General features: G+C 50.0%; 2 protein-coding genes across 3 annotated transcripts; one reads left to right on the forward strand and one right to left on the reverse strand.

Moving 5' to 3' along the window:
• Positions 1-725: 725 nt before the first annotated feature.
• LOC135808276 (mucin-5AC-like) lies at positions 726-14,264 on the forward strand. The gene is made up of 3 exons (XM_065321443.1): positions 726-1,000; positions 3,690-4,236; positions 12,298-14,264. Exons 1-3 carry the CDS (start codon positions 918-920, stop codon positions 13,870-13,872), a joined length of 2,205 nt encoding a protein of 734 aa, XP_065177515.1. The 5' UTR covers positions 726-917; the 3' UTR covers positions 13,873-14,264.
• Positions 14,265-14,732: 468 nt separating this feature from the next.
• LOC135808277 (uncharacterized) lies at positions 14,733-20,039 on the reverse strand. Of its 2 annotated transcripts, none has more exons than XM_065321444.1 (6): positions 19,513-20,039; positions 17,968-18,319; positions 17,389-17,691; positions 16,692-16,814; positions 15,790-16,081; positions 14,733-15,511 (listed from the first exon to the last, which is right to left on the reverse strand). In XM_065321444.1, exons 1-6 carry the CDS (start codon positions 19,581-19,583, stop codon positions 15,306-15,308), a joined length of 1,347 nt encoding a protein of 448 aa, XP_065177516.1. In that variant the 5' UTR covers positions 19,584-20,039; the 3' UTR covers positions 14,733-15,305. The 2 variants fall into 2 exon arrangements, with proteins under 2 accessions (XP_065177516.1, XP_065177517.1); XM_065321445.1 differs by lacking the exon at positions 19,513-20,039 and adding an exon at positions 18,790-18,971.
• Positions 20,040-21,719: the final 1,680 nt, after the last annotated feature.

Below are 21,719 nucleotides of genomic sequence, written 5' to 3' on the forward strand. Positions count from 1 at the left end.
CTTCTTGCTACACAGACATGCCACATGGTAAACCTACCCCCGATGAATACGTGTGCCCGCCCGGGCCCTGCACAGATTGCCGGTTGCTGCACTAGCAGTTCTGTAGCCCGGTCTTGATTTGATTTTGAGATAAGGCCACCCTTTCTTTTTTCGTTGTTTAACGTCCGCGCCCGCTTACCTTTTTGCCTCCGACCGGAAAAAAAAACAAGAAAGTAGTAGTACTATAGTACCAATAATATGCGAAGTTGTAAATACATGATTGTGTAGTTTCACAGTGTGCCGATCATGACCTTAAACTTATAATCTTGCCTCCCGGGCATGCCTTTGTCTTGTGTTCTTTTTCTTTTTTTGTTGGCTTTTAAATATCGTACGGTGTGTGTCCTAGTAAAAATCCAGATGTAATGAATTCATGACATGCTAACTCCATGCTATGTACCTGTTTTGTTGGATTCATCAGGCATGTGCTCCAATGTACCATCAAAGAGTGTTGTTCTATGCCTGCAAGTGCCGTTAGACCCAGAAATATTTGTATATATCACATGCTTTACTGGTCAAAATGTTTGATTGGGGTTTCCAGTTTTTGGAATGGGCTTTTGTTTTTTTTCCGCCCTCCCGCGTACCTTTTCGCGAAAAAAAGGACGTTAAACAATGAATTAACAAAGTGTGGCCTAATGTCGTAATGATTGAGAATGAGAGGTGAGTAGGGGAAGTCCCATCGGATACCAAAACTGACTGCATCACGCACTGATACGATCTTGTGATTTTTTTGAAACCTACACAAAATGAAAACGTTTCTTCAACGCAAGCAAAGTAATATTTGCAAAGTTGGCCGGCCAAACATGATTGTGTGTCTTCTTCTGGAGTTTTGAGGTTTACTTGTTTGTTCGATTGCGTCGTTCCCGCGAGGATCAGCAGTCATGGAAGAAAGAAAGAGTGGCGAGAGCCGCCACTCTAAGAAAAGGAAATCATCTCGTGAGAGGTCTCCACGTCGTAAAAGAAAGTGAGTGCTTTTTCCCCTCAAACCAGTGAATTTATTTGGATACTATCTATTTCTTTCATATTCTGCTAAACATAGCATAGGTAGCTGGTTTGTATGAGTTTAGTTTAATATGCACGATATTGAAGTACAATGCGTCTTGGGGGAAAAGTAAATGCTTTGCTCTGGCCCAGTCTGGGTTGGGTTGTGCCTAGGCCTCCGCGGAATGTGCCGGCATAATTTCGGGAATTATCGGTGTGATTTTTTAAACGGGAATTATTGGCAATTTTTGTGGAATAATCGGTAAAATTTGAGCAATGCCCCTCTTTTTCATTTTTTTCCATTTATAACACCCTGATTTGTACCAAAAAGCTTGTGATCCTGAAGTTGATCGCCCAGTATTTCAAAAAGAAAGAAAAAAAAAGCTTCCAGCCGAGTTTCACGCGAACCGTGATTTTTTTGCCCGACAAGTGGCAAAAAAACCCGTACGCGGTACGGTATCTGCAAAAAAGGGAAGAAAAAAAGCATCATTTGGAGAATTATTGGTGGAATTACGGGAATAATAATTATTGGTCGAAATTTTGAGCAATGCTCAAAGGAATTATCGGTAAAAATACGAGCATATTCCGCGGAGGCCTAGTTGTGCCCACTCATGCGCCTACCAAATACGCCATGGCGCCAGTGGCAGTGCTCTGATACGAGGTGAACCTATTTTTACAATGGATTTGCGAATCTCAGAAGCCATAGCATTCCCATGTGCTTCAGATGTACTTCTGGGCAGAGGATAACAGACAACGGGAAAAACTCATGAGCATGCAAACATTGCAAAGGCAACTGCATGGCACCCACGAGAGGCACTTGCAATCTGCGCTGATCATCACATTATTTTACAGACCGCGTTGAACTCTGCGCGTGCTTCACTACTACATGTACAGTGAAACTGAAGTATAACATAGCTCCTCCAGAGAACGTAAAACAAGCTGTACTTTATAACCAATACACTGTGTATCGATGGTCAAATGACTGCAAAAGGATATGCAGGGTTCTCCATAAAGTACATTTTATCCTGTGCAAAGAGAAAATGTTGTTATATCCAGTGTGCTATATGAAGAGAAATTAGCGACAAACTCAGCCATTGCATAAATGTCAGTCACTCCACAATGCGCTCTCGGCTGACCCATTCCACTTGCACGTGATCATCACAAATCCATAGTGAGGACAAGTCTGTTGAGATATTGATATTGTAGGCCGTCCAGACAGCTGCTTCACTTCAACAGAGCTCATCGGTGGATGTAGTCGATAATGGATAACTCAGGCGTATGAATGATGTTATACATGTAGCTGTATGGGGAAATGGCTCATTTGCACATCTTCTCAGGCAGCTGGGACTAGTACGATTATATCAACGTGGCTTCTCAATATTCATACAGTATTATGTGTGTTGCTACTACAGTAGTCGTACCTTGCACTGTCTGTTGGTTGCTTTTCGCACCATTCCAAGCGCTACCTGCAATGTCCCAGCAATGCATGCTTGCATTATCACCACTGTTCGGACGGACTGCTATCTCCTAACACCTCGGTTTCCTAGGGCGTGCTACAATTCTGTGCAGAAAAATGCGCGCCAATTACTGTAAGACCAGTAATGTTAACGAACATTTAATTCTACTGAGTTAACGAATTTGAAAGAATCGTTAACATTTGAAGTCGTTATATGCAAAACGATATGTACATGTACAGTCATTTGCCGGTTTTGAGACAGAATCCGTTAGAATTTCACCTCGCTAACCAACAAAAATCCGGAGGTCGTTAACTTTACTTGACGTTAAAATATCTGGTCTTACAGTATAACATTCATACACCTGAATCATCCATTATCTACTACCTCCACGAAAGAGCTCTGTTGGAGCAAAATGGTTGTCTGGAGGTTCTACAATATCACTGTCTCAACGGAATTGTCCTTGCTGTGGATTGGTAGTGGTGATGTGCAAGTGGAATGGTGGAATGGGTCGGCCAGGAGCGCGGTGTGGAGCGGTGGTGTGACAGGGTACCTTATACTGAGGTTTGACAGTACCTGTATGGTGTACCCAGCTGCCGGAGAGCAGTCACTAGTAAATTCACTACACAGTGGCTGTCACACGTGCTATTCTCTTGATCGAGCATGCGATCGTTACCCGGGCATTTGTGGCTGACAATTATCACGTCAGCAAGCAATGCTTTCCCTGACCGATATGAATGATAAGTCAGCACTCGATCCAAGCCATGACTTGGCCGCCGGGTTCCTTCGCCTGTGCTAGAGAGAGATGCAACAACACGCTGGCTGAAAGTGGTGTGCTGCTGCCAAATGGGTGATGCTTGGGACGTAAACATGTTGGCAATCTTTGTGAGAAGAGCATATTGCAGATATTGCCCAGTGCGACGTAAAACTTCAATAGTGAGTGTATGCCATTGTTAACTTGCTGGTTCTGAAAAACCGCGAACATTTAGTGGCATGAATATTGGATGGTTAGCAGTATTTGATAACGTGAGTAAGTTCATGGGCAGCATAGTGGCCTAGATACGACAGCTTTGCCCATTATCGGTTCTAACTAAGTTATAGCGAGGCTGTATAAATGTAGCATCACTGTCACTGGCTAAGCGAAATTTCTGTTCTGCAAAAACCTGCTGTTTTTTTTGTTTGTTTTTCCTGCACTTTTGTATTCATTCTGTTCTCCAGAAGCAGCCGGTCCAGGTCTCCACAGCAGGATGAGCGGAAAAAACGCCACCGCCACCGCAGTCACTCATCCAAGTCTTCACACAGACATCGGGAGCGGAGTGAAGAGCGCAAAGACAGACATGGCCGACATCACCAGCAGAATGGAAAGCGTTCGTCTGATGGTCACAAAGACCACCACCGTCATCATGGGTCGGCAGCAGCTCACAAGGACAAAGAAAACAAGGCTGCGACAAAGGCAGCGGACAATAATGCTGCTGCTGCTGCAGCTGCTGTTTTGCCTCTGGCAACTGTGACCAAGACTGTTGCTGAGCCCACCCCGTCCTTGTCTACTACGTCGTCTTCAGCGAACGTTGCTGAAGAAGTGCCAAGCTCTGCAGCGACTGGGCTAACCGCACGGCCAGTGGCTTCTGGCCAGCCCGCATTCGACGATGAGTCTCGTCCGCGAACTCTCATACACTACCTGCATGACCGCAAGCGGATGGTGCAGGAAGCCTTTTCAGCCCTGTCGGCAATTGCGGTTGATCGAATGCTGCCGAAACCACTGCAGGTAGGTCTTCCTGGCTTTTTTGAAACTTGTTTACTCAGACTTGTGCTAAGGCCTAACTTAAGGGTTATATTGAATGTGCCCACTTGTGGAACAAGGCTTGTGTTCTGTATGCTCTTATCCCCCATCTCAAAATTCAACATCTAAAGCCGAATCGTTGTTGGTATTTATCTTTATCAAGCTCCCGCAGCCCCTAGTCTATTGGGGCATCGTTTAGCTAGAATTGTGCCAGATGATGACACAGCAGCGACATAGCTCGATTTCGATTGATTCTCCCGAGTCAAGCTCCGTGTGAAGACATCCAAGAAGAAGGTTGCCTGATGAGTCCAGCGGGGACGAAACGTACGTCGCAATCGAGCTATATGGTTGCTGTGTCATCTGCTACGCGCCATGCGCTACCTGATGTACCAGCCTGCTATGTCGGATACCACTAACCATGCGTCGACTAGGCACCATGCGCAAACTGATGGTGGTGATGGTGGTGGTGAGAAGGAGAGTTGAGTGCCAGAGTAATGTTGCAGCTTAGAGAGCGTGTATGGGCAGGCGTGTTGTTTGGATGCAAGCACCCAAACTACCAACAATAGCTCATAAACTCACACTGGAGTTATTGTCTTACTTCCATACTTTTACAGTCTTGATAATCATGAGCAACAACAGAGAAGGAAAAAGGAATCTGACTTGAAAACAACTAAAAAGCACAACAACAGCAACAGCTGAGAAAACTAAAGTCAAAACGGAACTATAAGCCGGAACTGTAGTGTAGCAACATAATGCATAGATACACGGGAAAGGAGCCGGCACACGCACGCAGCGCACGCGCACGTACGCCGCGCACGCAGCAAAGTGAAAGTCTAGACATCAGAGCATGAATACATGAATGCGTGACAGCAAGCGCGCCTCAGGCACCAAGACACAAGATCACTACAGACATAACAGAGAGATGAAACGCACACAGCAGATCCTAGACAAACACAAACTGGAGCATGCAGGCAACTGAACACAAGTCGGACAGAGCTGGATAGTAATTATAACACTGAATGCATGAGAGAGTAGAATCACCTGAACATCACCCCCTCCTTGAGGGACCATAAGCAGAATGGGAACGAAAACACTCTAAATCGCAATGTACTAATCGTCTGTAGCTTCACGAACAAGCAACAAAGAAGTAGAGCGTAAACAAGAGAGGTAGAGCGTAATCTTCTCTACAGCGGAATAAGAATGACCCTAAAGTTAGTTCTATAGCCTTCTATCAGACTTAACAAGTATCATGCACACAGCACAGATTGTCATACCTAATGAGTGGTGCAAAACGCAATAGCTGCCGTAACTCTTCTGCTCAGGGAGTGCGCACCGCATCTATCGGGATGAGCACAGTGATAGGTCGGCGGTATTGCTTCCCTTTCACCTTCACATCGACAACACGTGTTCTTCCGTCGGTGCCTGGGTAGATCGCTTCGATCCTCCCGAGGGGCCACTGGCCGCGAGGAGTGTGCGCGTCCAGGACAAGCACCACGTCTCCAATCCGGATGTTGGGAAGGCTCTTCTGCCATCGTTGACGTATGTTCAACTTTGGGACCATCTCTTGTAGCCAGCGCTTCCAGACCGCGGCTAAACAGCTCTGCAACACCCTCCAGGCTTTGAGGTGGTACGCCTGGCCATCTTCCTCGACCGCGGTCATCACGGTCGTCGATCCCGCTAGAAAGTGCGAGGGTGTTAGCGGCTCCGGGTCTTGTCCATCTCCACTCTGGGCCGTTAGAGGTCGACGATTGAGCTGAGCCTCAACAGTGGTGAAGGCAGTCTGGAGCTCCTCATCAGAACACACAGCATTGTGCAAGATGCCGACCAACGCTCTCTTGGCACACTTGACCATTGCTTCGAAGACCCCGCCGTGATGCGGTGAGCGTGGCGGATTGAACCTCCACTCCACGCCTTTGCAGGCCATGGTAGCGGCAATCTGGCTGTTCTTGAGGCTTTCGATGGCTTCTCGTAGCTCACGCTCGGCTGACACAAAGTTGGTACCATTGTCGGACACGACGAGATCCGGTACACCTCTTCTCTTCGCGAACCTGGTGAATGCCAGCAGAAAGCTCTCCGTGTCCAAGCCATACGCCATCTCAAGATGAACTGCTCTGCTCTGAAGACACGTCATCAAGCAGAGATAGCGCTTTGCTCGACTTCTTCCTCTCCCTTGCTTCGTCAGAAAGGGTCCGGCGTAATCCACGCCCACCCGACTGAAAGCTCTGAAAGGCTCCTCGGTGCGGAAGTCGGGTAGTGGTGCCATCAGCTGTTGAGCAGGCTTTGCCCAAATCTTCTTGCAGGCCGTACACTGGCTCCGGTGCCTTTTCACTGCCGCTGGGCCATGTACAATCCAGAACTTCGAGTTCAGGGTCGACAACAGGTGGTTGACGCCAGCAGTGTGATTGTGAGCCGCATCCTCATGAGCGATTACAAGGGCTGTGACCGGATGCTTCGTTGGCAGAATGACGGGCCTACGAAGGCTGCTGGGAAGGTGATGTGCCGTGCTCAACCTGCCGTCCATCCGCAGTAGCTGAGGGTTGCTGTCATCCAGAACCGGTTGTAGGCGTAGCAGTGGACTTGACGCCGGGATGGGCCGCTGACTTCTACACGCTTCAATCGTCTCATTGAACTCGTCTTGCTGAGCCTTAGCGAACCACACATCTTCAGCTGACTCCAGTTCAGTAACTGTGAGGGGCTGCACGAGAAACTTCTGCGGTTTTCTCGTACGCTGGTATTCGAGGGACACCATGGTGCCTTCCACCGCTGCCGATCCTCCAGTCTGCGGTGTGTCCTGCCTGCAGCATTTCCCTTTGCTGGCGTGCCGAAAGAACCTTCTGCACCACGCAGTGACACGCTTCAGGCGAATCCAGGAACTGTATCGATCTGGTTGGAGGCGGTCAATGCTCGGACCGGTGGCTAGCAGGGACGATGCTTGGTGGCGCTTGGTTTCTCCAGGCAAATTCGTCGGCACAACGATGTCACGGTTCGGCCATTCTGACGGCGGCGCTTGCAAGAAACTCGGGCCTTGCCACCACTCGTCACACGCTGCGAGACTTGAAGCTGTCATTCCGCGTGTTGGGAGGTCTGCTGGGTTTGACTTGCCGGGCACATGCTGCCACTGCTTACCAGAGGTCACTGTCTGGATCTCCGCTATCTTCACACCGACGTCTGTGGCGAACTTGCGACTGTGAGAACGCACCCAGAACAGAACATTCATGTTGTCCGTCCAGAAGAAGTGGTGCGCTACTGGGATGTCAAGAGCTGTGGCGACCTCCGTGCTCAAACGTACGCCCAGGGCCGCTGCCTTCAACTCGAGCTTCGGAATTGACATCTTCTTGATTGGCGTTGGACGACTCTTTGCCATGCACAGCGTGACCTTCACTTGTCCGTCTGGGTAGGTGACTCGCACATACGATGCCGCAGCGAACGCTGCATCGGACGCGTCCGTGAAGGTGTGAACCTCAGTGGCACATGGTTGTGGGAGTGCTCCTGCAAGCTTGAAGCAACGATCAACTGACACTGAGGTGAGGTCCGGTAGCTCCGCGAACCACGTCTTCCACTTCTTCACCTTTGTTGTGCTGAGAGGGTCATCCCAACCATGGCCGGCAATACAGGCCTCTTGAAACAGGATCCGCGCTCTGATGGTGAACGGTAGCAGCTGGCCGCGCGGGTCAAAGATCGTCGCCATCTTCCGCAGGACCGATCTCTTCGTGATGGCATAGTCCTCGGCTGGCGCGTTATACACAAACGTGAACTGATCCTTGTCTGCCATCCAGGTCACTCCAAGAGTCTTGGAAACAGGCGGTGCGTTGCAAGCCGCGTCTTCTAACATGACCTGGGCTTGGGGTGCTCTGTCTGCTGGTGGGATAGCGTCGAGCACGGCTGCTGAATTACTGTGCCACTTGTGCAAGTGGAAGCCGCCTTTGCTGAGTGTTGCGTCCAACTTCTGCTGAATCTCTACTGCCTGGGACTCGTCCTGGGTAGCGTGTAGAAGATCATCGACGTAGAAAGCCTTGTTGACCAGCGCTGGAATGTCGATGCTGTCGTCTCGGTCACTGCTGGAGAAATCCTCCGCCGTTTGTCGCAACGCTCTGGTGGCGAGGTAGGGCGATGCCTTCATCCCGAAAATCAGTCTGTTGAACTCAAAGACTTCGGGCTCGCTGTTGTTGTCCTTTCGCCACAGGAATCTGGTGTACTTCCTGTCGTCTGGCCGGAGGCCAACTTGAAGGAACATCTCGCTGATGTCGGCGACGATTGCCACTGGCTCCATACAAAACCGTAGCAGGATGTGTACAAGGTCGCTCTGCAGTGGTGGGCCTGCGTGCATCTCCTCGTTGAGGTTACATCCACTCCAAGAGACGGCCGCGTCGAACACCACCCGCACCTTGGTGGTGACCTTGTCTTGGCGAACGATGGGGAAGTGCGGAACGAACCACTGATCTTCTCCATCCGCAGCTACCTCTTCTGCTGGCACTTGCCTAATGTACCCTTTTGCCATGTGCGATACAAGGACGCGGTTGTACTCTGCCGCGATGTGCGGCTTCTGTTCAAGACTTCTTTCTTGGCTACGGAGACGGCGCTCTGCCATTGGCCGGTTGTTCCGCACCTTCGGGCCATCCGCGCTGCGCCATGGGATGCCGACACAGTACCGCCCACCGCTATACGACAAGGTCGCGGTCGTCATGGCTTCTGCTTCCTGTTCGGCTGGCGTTCGGTACGTTGGGCTGACTCCGAGACCGACACTCTCGACATTCCATAAGTCTTTCACCAGGTCGTCCAAGCGATCGTCCGCCTGCTCCACGCTGTCACTCGGTAGACGGACAGCACAATGGGTGGCCACACGAGCTGGGTCAGCCTGAGCTGATGTCGGGCCGTAGCACACCCAACCGAGCGGGGTGAGTCGTGCCACTGGACTGCCGGGTGGGCCACATCTCTCCTCCAGAGCCTTGTGGAGCGGCGTAGCATTGAGGCCGATGAGGATACCAATCTTCTTACTATGGGAGACTGGGAAGTCGATCTCTCGTAGGTGGTCCCAACTACTCTTGCGCGCGTGCCACTCGATGATGTTGGAGTCTCCAGTTACCTGTGGCAAGACCCAAGCGTTCAATGAGGAAACATAGCTCCCGTCGATGCTGGAGATGGTGACTGTCGACTGGGTTGCATCTGTGCTGACGCTGTTCCCTCCTAGCGTCTGGACCTTCAGTGGTTGCGATGCTGGCTGGATGCCAAGAAGATCTGCAACGTCCTTCTGGATGTAGCTGGCTGTCGACCCAGAGTCGAAGAGAGCAGTACACTCGACCACTCGGTCCTCGTTCTTCAGCAATACTGGCACAGTCATGAATGAGATCCCATCATCGATGAACGTTGTGCTGCTAGACGGGTGCAGGACTGAGTCTGCACTGGCATGGTAGGTCACCTTCTCGCTTGTAGGCGTGCCGTTGGCGGACGCTCCTGCGGTGGTGCGTGTGTTGGAAGCGCTCCCTTTTTGCTCTATGTGCAGCATAGCATGATGCGTCTTCTGACAGACCGTACACTTGCCGGTGTCACACTTGTACGCTCTGTGCCCGGGCCGGAAACAGCAGATGCACAGACTACTGCTCTTGACTAGCTGCCAGCGATCAGGGACAGACATCTTCTCAAAGGCAGGACACCGCTCCAGGGGGTGACTGCCGCTGCACTTCAGGCACTGTGCACTCTGCTTGGGGGGACCGGCAGCATACGATCGCTCCGCCCCCCTGGGGTTCCATGGTCGGTTCTGAGCTGGACGCTGCGGTGGCTTGGACAGTGCAGGCTTCTTCTGATCTTGGTCAGACTCGGTCAGCCTGGCATCAACTTGACGCAGGGTGTGCACTCGCTTCATCAACCAGGTGGATAGTGTCTTCACGTTCGTTAAAGAATCGTCATGAGACTCGACAAACCTCGTCAACATCCCGCGGGGAAGCTTCTGCGTGATTGCGATGTAAAGATCACGGCCTGGTGTTAAACTGGCAGTTGACATGTTCAACAGAACATTCCGCAGTCTGACGGCCAACTGCTGCAGCTTGTCGGAGTCTCTTTCTGAGGTGATCCGTGGAAGTGCTAGAAGTTCCTGCTGTTGGCGCTCGAGCTCGCGGTCATTACTCCCATACCACTCATCTAGCTCCTTGAGCGCAGCGCTGTATGCGCCAGGGCCATCCAGCAGATCCGCAATCAGGTCATCTGCCGTGCCACCTTCTAGAGCTTCCCTTAGACGGGCCATCTTGTAATCTTCTGAGACCATGTGGTCGTCGTCCACCAGCCTCAGAAACTTCTGCCTCCACCTGATGTAGTTCTTCTGTGAACCATCAAACTTGGGTAGTTCCAGTGGCTGGATCTGATGTTGGCTGATACCACTGAAGGGTGCACTCTGAACGCCCTGTACCCAGCTGCTCACTCTGTCAGCTTTTCCACGTGCTGTATCTGAAGCTGCCTGAGGCCACGATCTTCCCAAATGACCTTGTACTACTGGAGTAATCTCCGTACTACTACCACTAGGCTTGTCAAGCCCTACAGCGACCGGAGCTGGCGTCCTGTCAACACCGACAGGGGTGGACACTTGTGTTTCAGCAGGAACGCTGTCCTGCTGTTCGGTCGCTTTGTCTGCGGTGGAGCCATCTCCATCAAGGCGAGAAACGCCACGGCTCTGGAGAGTCTCAGACTTGAGCTCCCCGTTCAACCGGTCGTCGGTTTTGAACGCTTGAGCTACAAAACCTGCAGCGGGATGACCAGCGGAGACGCTTCGCTCCGTGACTGCCTGGTCGTCATCGTCAGTCTCATCATCAGACGCCGCCATCTTCCCCGCAAACAACGCCAGGCTCTCAGCGCAGGTCTGAAATGACGCGTCAGTGGACGGCTCCGTCTCCTCCGGACGTCCCTCTGACTCTAGTTCGTGTCCTTCAATGGAAGCCAACTCGGCGTCTAGCTCCAGCGGCAGGATTCTTTTCTGTCGCTTGAGCTGCTGGACTTCAAACTCCTGCTCCAGCTTTGCTAGCTGCACCGCCGCCTTCAACTCCGCTCTGCGACGCCTGGAAGCAGTAGAGGAAGCGGACGATGTCAGGGAAGAGACACTACTCTTCGTATCGTCTAGCTCTGCCTCAGGCTCTCTGAACCTTACTGGGGGAACACCTTTCGTGCTCCTGCTACTTTTTCTAGGTTCCGCCATTTCTCTAATCACTGCACTGGTAGATCTACGAAATGACAACTCTCGAACCGATTCGGATCCACTGATCCGGCTCGAAGGACCAGATGTTTGGATGCAAGCACCCAAACTACCAACAATAGCTCATAAACTCACACTGGAGTTATTGTCTTACTTCCATACTTTTACAGTCTTGATAATCATGAGCAACAACAGAGAAGGAAAAAGGAATCTGACTTGAAAACAACTAAAAAGCACAACAACAGCAACAGCTGAGAAAACTAAAGTCAAAACGGAACTATAAGCCGGAACTGTAGTGTAGCAACATAATGCATAGATACACGGGAAAGGAGCCGGCACACGCACGCAGCGCACGCGCACGTACGCCGCGCACGCAGCAAAGTGAAAGTCTAGACATCAGAGCATGAATACATGAATGCGTGACAGCAAGCGCGCCTCAGGCACCAAGACACAAGATCACTACAGACATAACAGAGAGATGAAACGCACACAGCAGATCCTAGACAAACACAAACTGGAGCATGCAGGCAACTGAACACAAGTCGGACAGAGCTGGATAGTAATTATAACACTGAATGCATGAGAGAGTAGAATCACCTGAACACGTGTACTTACCGCCATATCGCCGCCTGTGTATTTACTATTTACCGCCATATGAATCAACCATAAGTAGAGCTGCAGTGGAGTCTTCAACTTCATTTTCTATTTCACTAGCGTAGTCAACAGGCTTTCCCATAGGGTAGTAGATACAGTACTGTTGATGGCCAGTCTTGTATTCCATAGTCTTCAGTGCTCGTTGTGGTCCTTCTAAGAGTATCTCACCATGCTACGGGCTTGATTCTCTTGTTTTGCAACCCTCACTTTTGCAGGGCGTCTCTCTGGTCAAGGTCAAGGAGTTGTGCTGCGACCAAATCAAGACGTTGAGTGACGAGCAGATCCGAGCTGTCATTGAGGAAGGTCGCTTGTTCGCTGAAGAGGAGCTTGGTATCGAGCCCCTGAACACGGCTCCGCCCGTGCAGGATACTGAGGTAGATTCGCCGATGGTTGATTCTGTGATTACCGAAGACCCGATTTCACATGCTGCCATGCCATCTTCACCGCAAAAGACCACTGCTGCACCAGCAGCAGCGGCGGCGTCAGCAGCTCCAGCACAGTCATTGGACGAGGGTGGTGAATGCCCGCTGGTGGAGATAATGGTCGGTGAAAACATGTTCGATGACGACTCGCTGGCAAAGACAGTGGCCGTGACACCTGACAGTACCAGCCAGATGTGCACGCCAGATGGCATGAGTCTAGCCGAGCTGCAGAGGCGGCGGAGAGAGCTCGAGACAGAACTAGCCAATGCCAGGGCAACACTTGAGTCACCAGCCAAGATACCAAAGCTATCTACCTCCACTTCCAGCAGCAGCAGGAGGAGCAGTAAAGCATCCACTAGGAAGAAGTCTGTCGACAGTGCACCTGTACCTGTACCTACTGCTGCTGCTGCTGCTGCTGCTGCCGCTGTAGTCACCCCGGATGATATAGTGGTCATTACGTCCTCTCCGGAGAGGAGTCCGGAGTACAGGTACAGGAAACGACCAGCCAGCGTCGTGACCAAGCCGGCCAGACTAGTCACTATCAATCCTGGTCGAATAAAGCGCAAGCTGCCGGAGGCGGCTGCTGTCAAGTCAGTAGTTGCATCTGCATCAGCCGATGCTACTCCTAAGCCAGTAACCGAGACTATATCACCAGCTGCTGTAACCGAAATAACGAAATCGCCCACTGAACCAGCATCTCACTCTGCGACGGCCGATGAAATTACTAAGCCAGTGAGCAAGACAGTGTCGCCGCCTGCTGTCACCAAGGTAACCAAGTCACCACCTAAAGCAGGACCTCCTACCGCTAACTCCAGTGATATTACTAAGGCACCTGTGGAAACATTGTCACCTGCTGTTGCTCATGTTACTAAGGTACCCGTGAAAACGTCATCACCTACCGCTGCTCCTGTTACTCAAGCGCCCATGAAAGCGTCATCACCTGCCGTTGCTCCTACTATTAAGGCGTCTGTGAAAACGTCATCGCCTGCCGTTGCTCCTACTATTAAGGCGTCTGTGAAAACGTCGTCACCTGCTGTTGCTCCTGTTACTAAAGCACCCGTGAAAGCGCTGTCACCTGCCGTTGCTCCTGTGACTAAGGCATCTGTGGAAACATCGTCACCTGCCGTTGCTCCCAAGACAATTGCTGAGTCGTCCGCGAAGCCTGAATCTCCCGAGGCGGGGAGCAAGGCTGTTGCAAAACCTCCGCATTCGCCAAACCCGCTTAATGCCACGTGTGCCATAGCTCCATCTAAGCAGGATGGCGATGTTGACATTGATATGGAGAAAGAGGAGCAGCGGCTGCGGCTCCGGGCTCTCAAGTCCATGAACAAGCGACTGTTGATGCAGCGTGGTAAACAACTCACATAGCGGTGATCTGTATGCTTAGCTATGCTTTCAGCAGAGTTATATTTTTCCAATTCCAGCTCAGTGAATTTTGCATGAAGTTGCACTTCGTTTCTTTTTGTTATTTTTGTGTTTTGACTTTTTAGCCGGGTAGTGTCTGTACAGTACATCTAGGTGTTGTGCTAGTCTTCCACAAAAGTATGTTCTCTAGTTTTATGATGTGTTTCCGCCAGTCTTTCTGTCCCTTGACCAGTGTCTTGTCCACTGTACAAGCTTTCACATCGTTTCCTCCCACAGCATTACAATGTATAAAGGATGGTTTTGTTGTGCATGCCTGTGTGTGCATGGGTTGTGATGGCTGCATGAGCTGCCAGCATGGAATCGTGAGTTTCAATATCACACAAACATACACACAGATACACGCTATGGTACAAGAAAAAAATAGTGCATTCGTTACTGTGTGCATCGCATCCTGGAATGGTGTGAGTTGAATGTCACAGTTTTCATTCAATTTTTTCAAAATAGGAGGGGTGTGGTGAGACTTTTTAAATTTTCGTGTGAAACAAAAAAGAGTGTGGCTAACTCTGACCCTGGATAATAAAATACCCCCCCATGCACACACACACACACACACACACATGTGGTGCATTGTTGCTGCAATTATGGATGCTGCGCAGGCTAGATCTACCATAGTAGCCTGCCAGTGGTTCTTCAGGGAGTGCTCTTTCTCAAGTTTCCGGCAAGCCAAATCGCCCACTGGATACATAATATGACAGAAACATGGCACCACTTGATGACTGTGTGTTCCGTTGTCATTGTTGTGAGTTATTTCAGAAATGACTCGGTACCTGTGCTGATCCATACACTTGCATCCTGCACAAAAGTTCGAGTTGCACACTCTTTGGAGGGCGATTGTGTACGCTTCAATCATGATCATTAGTACAGATGACACCGAGCAAATGGTGAAGTAAGAATTAAAAATGTGGCGATATAAAAATCAAGCACTTGAAGCTGTGCCGGTGATGGCATTCATAATCAGAAACGGCGCGATGTAAGCTCAGGGGAAATCCCCAGTCACTTTTGACATCTCTCTGAATTCCGACGGTGGGTATGTGACCACCTCTAACATGAATTCAACCTAGTAGAGTCTGTGTAGTGACGATCTTCAAGTGCAGGTACGTATGAAAATAAAAACAAGTTGCATCGACAAACAATCTTGATACAAAACGCCTCATGATTATGTTGACGTTGAAAAAGGCAGCGCAAACACCATGATGAGTATCTGTATTTAATGTGAAACAGGGAACGTTTTCAGTCAACGGGACACTTTGCTAATGCGAAGTCAATGAATCTCATTGTACTGAGATGGATAATGGCAATGCATCATGCGGCATTAGACGGTGACAAATTCAACACGCATATACACCTGGATCAATTACACAGACAGAGCCCACCCACTACACATGGAAGACGCGGATGATATCCTTGACTGGCGCTCTGCAGATTGGGCACACGGGATTCGGCCGCGCGTGCAGATCGTGTGCGCACTGGCAGCACGTGCACATGTGACCACAGCTGTAGAATGTTGCATCACTGGGACAGGTATGGCACACTACGCACGTGCCACCTTGCATAGGGCCTGCCGTGCCTACGGACGCTATTCCTGCAGTTACGGGACAAGATCAAAGAGTAAAAGAGAATTGCTAAACTGAACACCTTAGATTGCCAAGCTCTTGCTGTGTCGCAGATAATCACACGTGATGACACATATCCACATAATTGTGCAAATTGGGGTGACTCGGAAAGAAAGCTGGCCGAAATCGCCCAATGGGAGCACCATTTTAGTGCATGATGGTGTGGCGGAAATGCTATGGCAGAGATACTTTACTAGCTTATGCCCTTCATATATGTATACTGGTGTGAGGCCCAGGCGGCGCTTACCTTGGTGCTGCTGGGCGTTGACAGCATGAGACACAGCTGCCATTTCCTGCCGCAGTACCCGCTGATTGTCCAGGTGCAGATCAAAGCTGAGCTTGACTAGGCGCTCCAGCTCCGCAACGGTCCGCGTCAATGCCCGCACGTCCGCCTTAAGGCCGGTTACTTCGGCGCCGTCCAGAGACGATGCACCGTGTCGTGTATGCGCCGCACGGTGGTCTCTTGGCCGTCGATGTGCCAGGCCTCGCACAAACTGCTCCACTTGCTCGCCACTTCCGCCAGCCCTCTGCAGTCGGTCCTGCGTAAACAAATGGACATCATGACACAGGTAATTATCGTTTTGACTTTCGGGAGTAACTGACTAGCTTCCCAACATCGACATTAGGTCAAGACCTACAGAAAAGCAACATGCCTTGTATTTACACATGCATGTACAGTAGCAAAAGGTGCGAGTAACTTTAAAAGTGACGTCGGAGGGTATTCCACATTGGTGCGGCAATGAAGAGGCGGGATATTAGTCCCCCCCCCCCCCCTGGGAATTTTCCAATCAAACTTCAAAAATCACAAACTAAACGTATTCACCGGGTGCAGCTTTGGCTGCACCTGCCGCATCGGTCCCAACACCCCTGCCTGAGGACCAGCTCCACCAGGCCTGCCTCCGGTGGTCCCGGACCAATCCCACCAGACCTGCATCCAGTGGACAACGACCATCTCTCTAAACACATCATGACCTCCCCTGCCATGACTGAGCCAACAGTGAATGCAGAAGTCATGACTCCCGGCAGTCTATAGCTACCCGTACATACAGTGGTGTCAGCCCGGAGTTGGTCATGATGTGATTGACCGTTTTTTTAGCTAGTTCATACCGTACAGGTTACGTGACCACTGAATCCACACATGTTTCTCACCTCCATGTGTTGCTCGAGAGCACTGCGGAATTCGCTGGCCAGAATAGCAGAGACAACCTGATGGTGCATGATCTCTTCGACCTCCAGGACAATTTCCTCCTGCTGTATCCGCTCCATTTGGTTCTGCATTTCACCAAAAGGGACAGACATACAGTGCACATCGTGCTGTTTGTATTGCACGTCAATAACGAAACTATAATCAAGTGCAATCCCCCACGGATATGTGTAGACCGCTATGAACAGTTGGCATGCGCAAGCGTGCTGGTATGATGCAATGCACAGTGGATAGTGCTGGTATGCAATGCACAGCAGTGGATAGTGCTGGCATGCAATGCACAGTGGATATTTGCATGATAACGGCACTCCTTCCATAGATCAAATACACAGTGGACACGCCATATCTGACCTGCACATGGCACTAAACCCAATACTCGGAAAGGACTTGCTATGGGACATAGGCAACAGAAGGTAGTATAATTATGTAGTTAAACTCAACCTGTTGTGATATGCGATCTACACTGCATGTCGAGCCTCATGGCATGCCATGTCATGCCATATCTCCCTTGTGTTTGGTCATAAGCTTGCTCAATGATGATGGTGATATGGACAAGAACAGGACACAACTCTCCGAGGCTCCTCCTTGCACACCCATGAACATGTACCGTGCATGTGATGGTGTAGTTGCAAAGGCACTCACCAAGAGATTGACCTCCTGCGGCTCGATGGTACGGATGCCCTGGCGTACCCTGGTTCCAGTGCCAGCATTGCCACCGTGTCTGGCATGCCCAGTGCCATGGGCACGATGTCGTGACACCTCCTGGTCCCTGTGCGCCGAGCCGCTTTCAGTTGTACTCGAGTCAACAGGCCGTCGTGGAGTGGCACGCGGACGTTGCAGGCGTATTAGGCGATCTGTACTGTCGCTGACCGCCCGCTCCAGTAGTGAACGGAACTCTCCTCGAAGGAGGTGTGTCACTGGCCGCTGTGCTACCAAGTGCTGCATCTGAGTCGACATTCACACAAAGACGAGCAAGAAAACCGTGGCAGGGTCGTTAGACCGGGCACAAGGGGACACGCAAAAGAAAGAAAAAAATGATAAAATGAGCATCGCTACCAGAAAGCCTCATTATCATTAAGTGACTACATACCGTGTACTGTATAGTGGATGTCAAAGACAGTAGTGTTGCGTAGCGGCAGGGAATCGTATTTTACGACTCTCTGCGTAGCGGTATGCAGTACTGCCTCAGATGCTGTGACAATTGAGCGGCTATAGGCATACCTCATTACGGATTTCAGGCGGGCGGTTGTCCACTGGATCCCGTGGTGCTTCAACAGCCTCAGCTTCTACGGCAACTGGCATTTCAGCGTCTTCCTCGGTTTCCGTAGCAACAGGTTGCTCTTCCTCGGTTGCCGTAGCAACCGATTGCTCTCCCTCAGGCTCAGCCAGAGCTTCGGGTTTCTTTATGTCTTCTTCTTCTTCGTAGTCATCGTCTTCGTCCGGGCAGTCGGCGGAGTACAGTCTCTGAACGTGTTGCTGTACGACTGCGTCCAGGAGAGTTTGAAAGTGCTCCTGGTGTTGTGTGACCACCTTCTCCTTGTGTGACAGGCGACGCAGTTCAAACATCAGATCTCTGCAATTGGATAAACAAGGGAACATGTACACGTAGAGTACGGCATTATTTTGATGTTCAACAGACAGTAGTCCTTGCTCTTTGATCTTGTTTTTCACTGAATAGCACACTGGCTACGTGCTTCAAGAACTCTGTAGTTTTATTTGAAATGAACACTGTGGCGGCTGTACCCTGGCTGGTTGCTTCCTCTCTCACGCGCCAAACTAATTAACTATTACAGCTGCCCTCTGCCCACCATGGCCCATGGCATGGGACAGGGTCCAGTTTTTTTCTTACACGAAAAGTGCTAGTGCAGATGCGGCATTCCTAGATCCTGCGGACTCTGACCGCTGTAGTGAAATGCTTCATCTAGATCCATGAACGTAGATCTACGGGTGACCCCAAGGCCCAATTGCCAAGTGATGAGTGAAGAATGGATTCTTTCTGTTGCCGCTTGAAGATTACCATGCAGCGATAAAGTTTTTTTTTACCTTCTCCACGACCATGCCGATGTAGTTTGCGTGCCGTCCTGTCGTTCCGTCGCGGTACAATAACCCGCTTGATCCGCCTGGCACAATCTCCGCCCTTATTTCATTTTCAGCCACGAGCGGTTACGTGTGTTGGCCTTACAAGTGAAACTCAGAAAGTGAGCATTGATAACGGTTGCTTCGCTATAGCGCTAATAGACTAACGAAAACAATAGTTGGTTGGCGTTCGCCTTTGGGAAGTGCTAAAGGATCGGCAGGTCTCTGCGGTGAAAATGCCAAGCAAGCGTATACCTGCGTGGCTAGTGCTAGAGCGGAAGAAATCATCACAGCGCTGGAGTGCCTTGTGAAGTTGTGATCACGGTGTATGTGCTTTCAGTTTGAACAAGCTAGCGACACAACGCTGTCAACATGTGTGATGTTGGATCACGGGCGAACACATGCATGATGAAGCAGTTCAAGCTTAGTTAGTTCTCCTAAGCAGAGGCACCAGACGCACACGGTCGGTGGTTGGTTGCCAGAACAATCTGTGAGTGTCGAAGTGACTGACGGCAACGGCAACCCACCAACTACTACAAACTGTCTTTTGGCATCGCAAAGTTTTACTTCCTAAATGATCTAGACGTGCCAGCGGCAATCAGCTGATCCTGCACGTGTGACACCTAATCGAGGCGAAACTAAAATATTGCAGTTACGTGGTTACTGTGTGACTTCGCTAACTGCACTCACCGTCTGTGCTGGTGAAGTAGTTTCGTCAACTGCTGATCCATTGCTGCTGGCGATTCGTCCAAATGATCCATGTATCAGCTGATTCCGAGTGGATGCTAGTCGGTGCAGGGCTAACTGCAAAATCTGATGAAGCCTTTTTGAAGGTGTCCGCTGGCGATACTGACCTCTGTTAGGATTTAGGTGAAGGAGGGATGGTCCAATCTAGTGCAGTGCCACCATCGGTGTGTCTTGATGAGCTATCGATAGCACAAACTCTCACTCTCCCAGATAGATCAAGTGCCAGTGCAAATAGTAGCCAGTAGTCTTCAACTGGTGCTTCTTCCCGTCACTACTCTGCGTTTTGTAGCCCTTGATCGACTCCTCTACTTCGTACGTGCGGTCAGCCACTGCACAGCCACAAGCCAGTTCTGCGAAGGCGATGATGGCACGAGTTTCCTTTCCATACTGCACTACCTCTTCCACTCTCGCTAGCGCTGTTGAAGAAGGCATGAGTAATGTTGACCTCATCTTTGGCGGCGCGGCGACATGCGGTTTTTTTACTTCTTTGCAATTGCATGCAGCCAACGCCTTTCCCCGTGAGGCTGAGTTGAAGCAGCCTGCACGATTCCGACTGAATCCGCCTCACTGCACAGACAGTGCACTGGCTGATCCACTCATCCAGATCCACTACATGATGTAGTACTCATGAGTACTAGTGCCTAGTAGTAGTACTGGCAGTGCCAGTGGCAATCATAGTGCAAGTAAATAATTCGTGGTAGGTCTACAGTAAAAGGAATAAAGAACGTCGCACACGCACTAGCACAAACACAATGCACGTGCTAGTGCCAGTAGTGCCTACACTAGCGGCTGCCAGGAGGATCCACATCCAGACAGCTAAACAGCCTACAGCCTAGTACAGGGAGCGTTTTGTACTACATTTTTGGTGGATCTACTGCCCATTCCAACATAACAGTTCAGTAGATCTGCAGTGTATTATGATGCAGCCTGCAGCTTGGTGGTGGCATGTGGTAAACAGTTGAATTCCAGGTTCAGATCAATGGCCTTGTGTGTTTGCCAATGCTTTTGCAGCCATCAGCTGTTTTCATTTGGCCACCCGCTAAAGACTTTTTTTAGTTACGTAACGTTGTTAGATACACGATGGATACTGCTTGTATGAGAGGCCAGTGACAGCAACAGATCTCATTCTTCATCAATCAGTTCTGTAGCTGGTGACAGCAAAATGCCGAGATCTGCACTTTCGGAGAAGTGGTCTGCTTCAGAGAACTAAGCCCGTTCTGCTAGCCTGTGCTGGAGATCGACAGTCTGTCATAGCTGCATACCGCTACATACTAGTAGTAGTACGGTAGGACCCTGGTAGTGGTACCGGTTCATATCCTGCGTGACTGAAAGATGCGTCAGCTTCTAAATCCGTATCAAGACGTCACCATGCCAGTCACTGGTCAGTGACAGTGGTCACTTGTCAGCCTAGCTGGGCCCACCACCTGATACTGATACAGTGATAGGCTGATTATACTCTACACTAGTACTAGTACTAATACGATCACTACAAAGAGGTATAATTATTACTATAGCCGACAACCATAGCCGATCCGCACTGTACTCTCTACTAGTACTACAGACAGTCAGTATCAGTGGCAGTGTCTCGCAGATTCGCGGTATGGAATCAGTTCAACTAACTAACGAGTTACTTCAAGCAACCAAGAGTGAAGACCATTCAGAGTTCAGCCAGTAAGACTCATAATCATAATCATAGATCCTACTAAGTTTTTATAGTTCCATGACTTTCTAAACACTACTGCACTGCTGATCTACTGTCCGCAGATTGAGTAAACACTACTGCATACATACAATTATCAGGGTCACGGGATATACAGTGTAATGCCAAGACGGTACACTTGATATCCAACCCTGGACTTGGTGATGATTCAGTATCATGATCAAGTCCTACACAAAATGAAACTACAGTGCTTCGAAGTTAGTACATGTACTACTTGAAGTACTAACTTACTAGTACAATCGTTGTTTAGAGACCCTACAGCCTCACACACAGTGAACAACACTGCGCCAGTCACGCCGAAATCGTTCCTGGTTCAGTATGACCACCGAGATGCATGTCACAGTTTAGATGTGATACCAGATAACAGCACATGATCCATTTCCCTGACATAGCCAATTTCATTGATCTGACTACAGTGCATGTACATATA

This window comes from Sycon ciliatum, chromosome 2, assembly GCF_964019385.1.
Source record: "Sycon ciliatum chromosome 2, ocSycCili1.1, whole genome shotgun sequence".
NCBI classification, from domain to species: domain Eukaryota; kingdom Metazoa; phylum Porifera; class Calcarea; order Leucosolenida; family Sycettidae; genus Sycon; species Sycon ciliatum.

Excerpts from the sequence above, each read along its gene's own strand:
- LOC135808277 (XM_065321444.1), bottom strand. The coding sequence starts at position 19,583 with ATGGATCATTTGGACGAATCGCCAGCAGCAATGGATCAGCAGTTGACG. Across the intron at positions 18,320-19,512 it reads CTACTTCACCAGCACAGACG|AGATCTGATGTTTGAACTGC; the intron begins GTGAGTGCAGTT and ends ATCCAATTGCAG. Across the intron at positions 16,815-17,388 it reads CGCAGGAGGTCAATCTCTTG|AACCAAATGGAGCGGATACA; the intron begins GTGAGTGCCTTT and ends GGTGAAATGCAG.
- LOC135808276 (XM_065321443.1), top strand. The coding sequence starts at position 918 with ATGGAAGAAAGAAAGAGTGGCGAGAGCCGCCACTCTAAGAAAAGGAAA. Across the intron at positions 1,001-3,689 it reads TCTCCACGTCGTAAAAGAAA|AAGCAGCCGGTCCAGGTCTC; the intron begins GTGAGTGCTTTT and ends TCTGTTCTCCAG. Across the intron at positions 4,237-12,297 it reads TGCTGCCGAAACCACTGCAG|GGCGTCTCTCTGGTCAAGGT; the intron begins GTAGGTCTTCCT and ends TCACTTTTGCAG.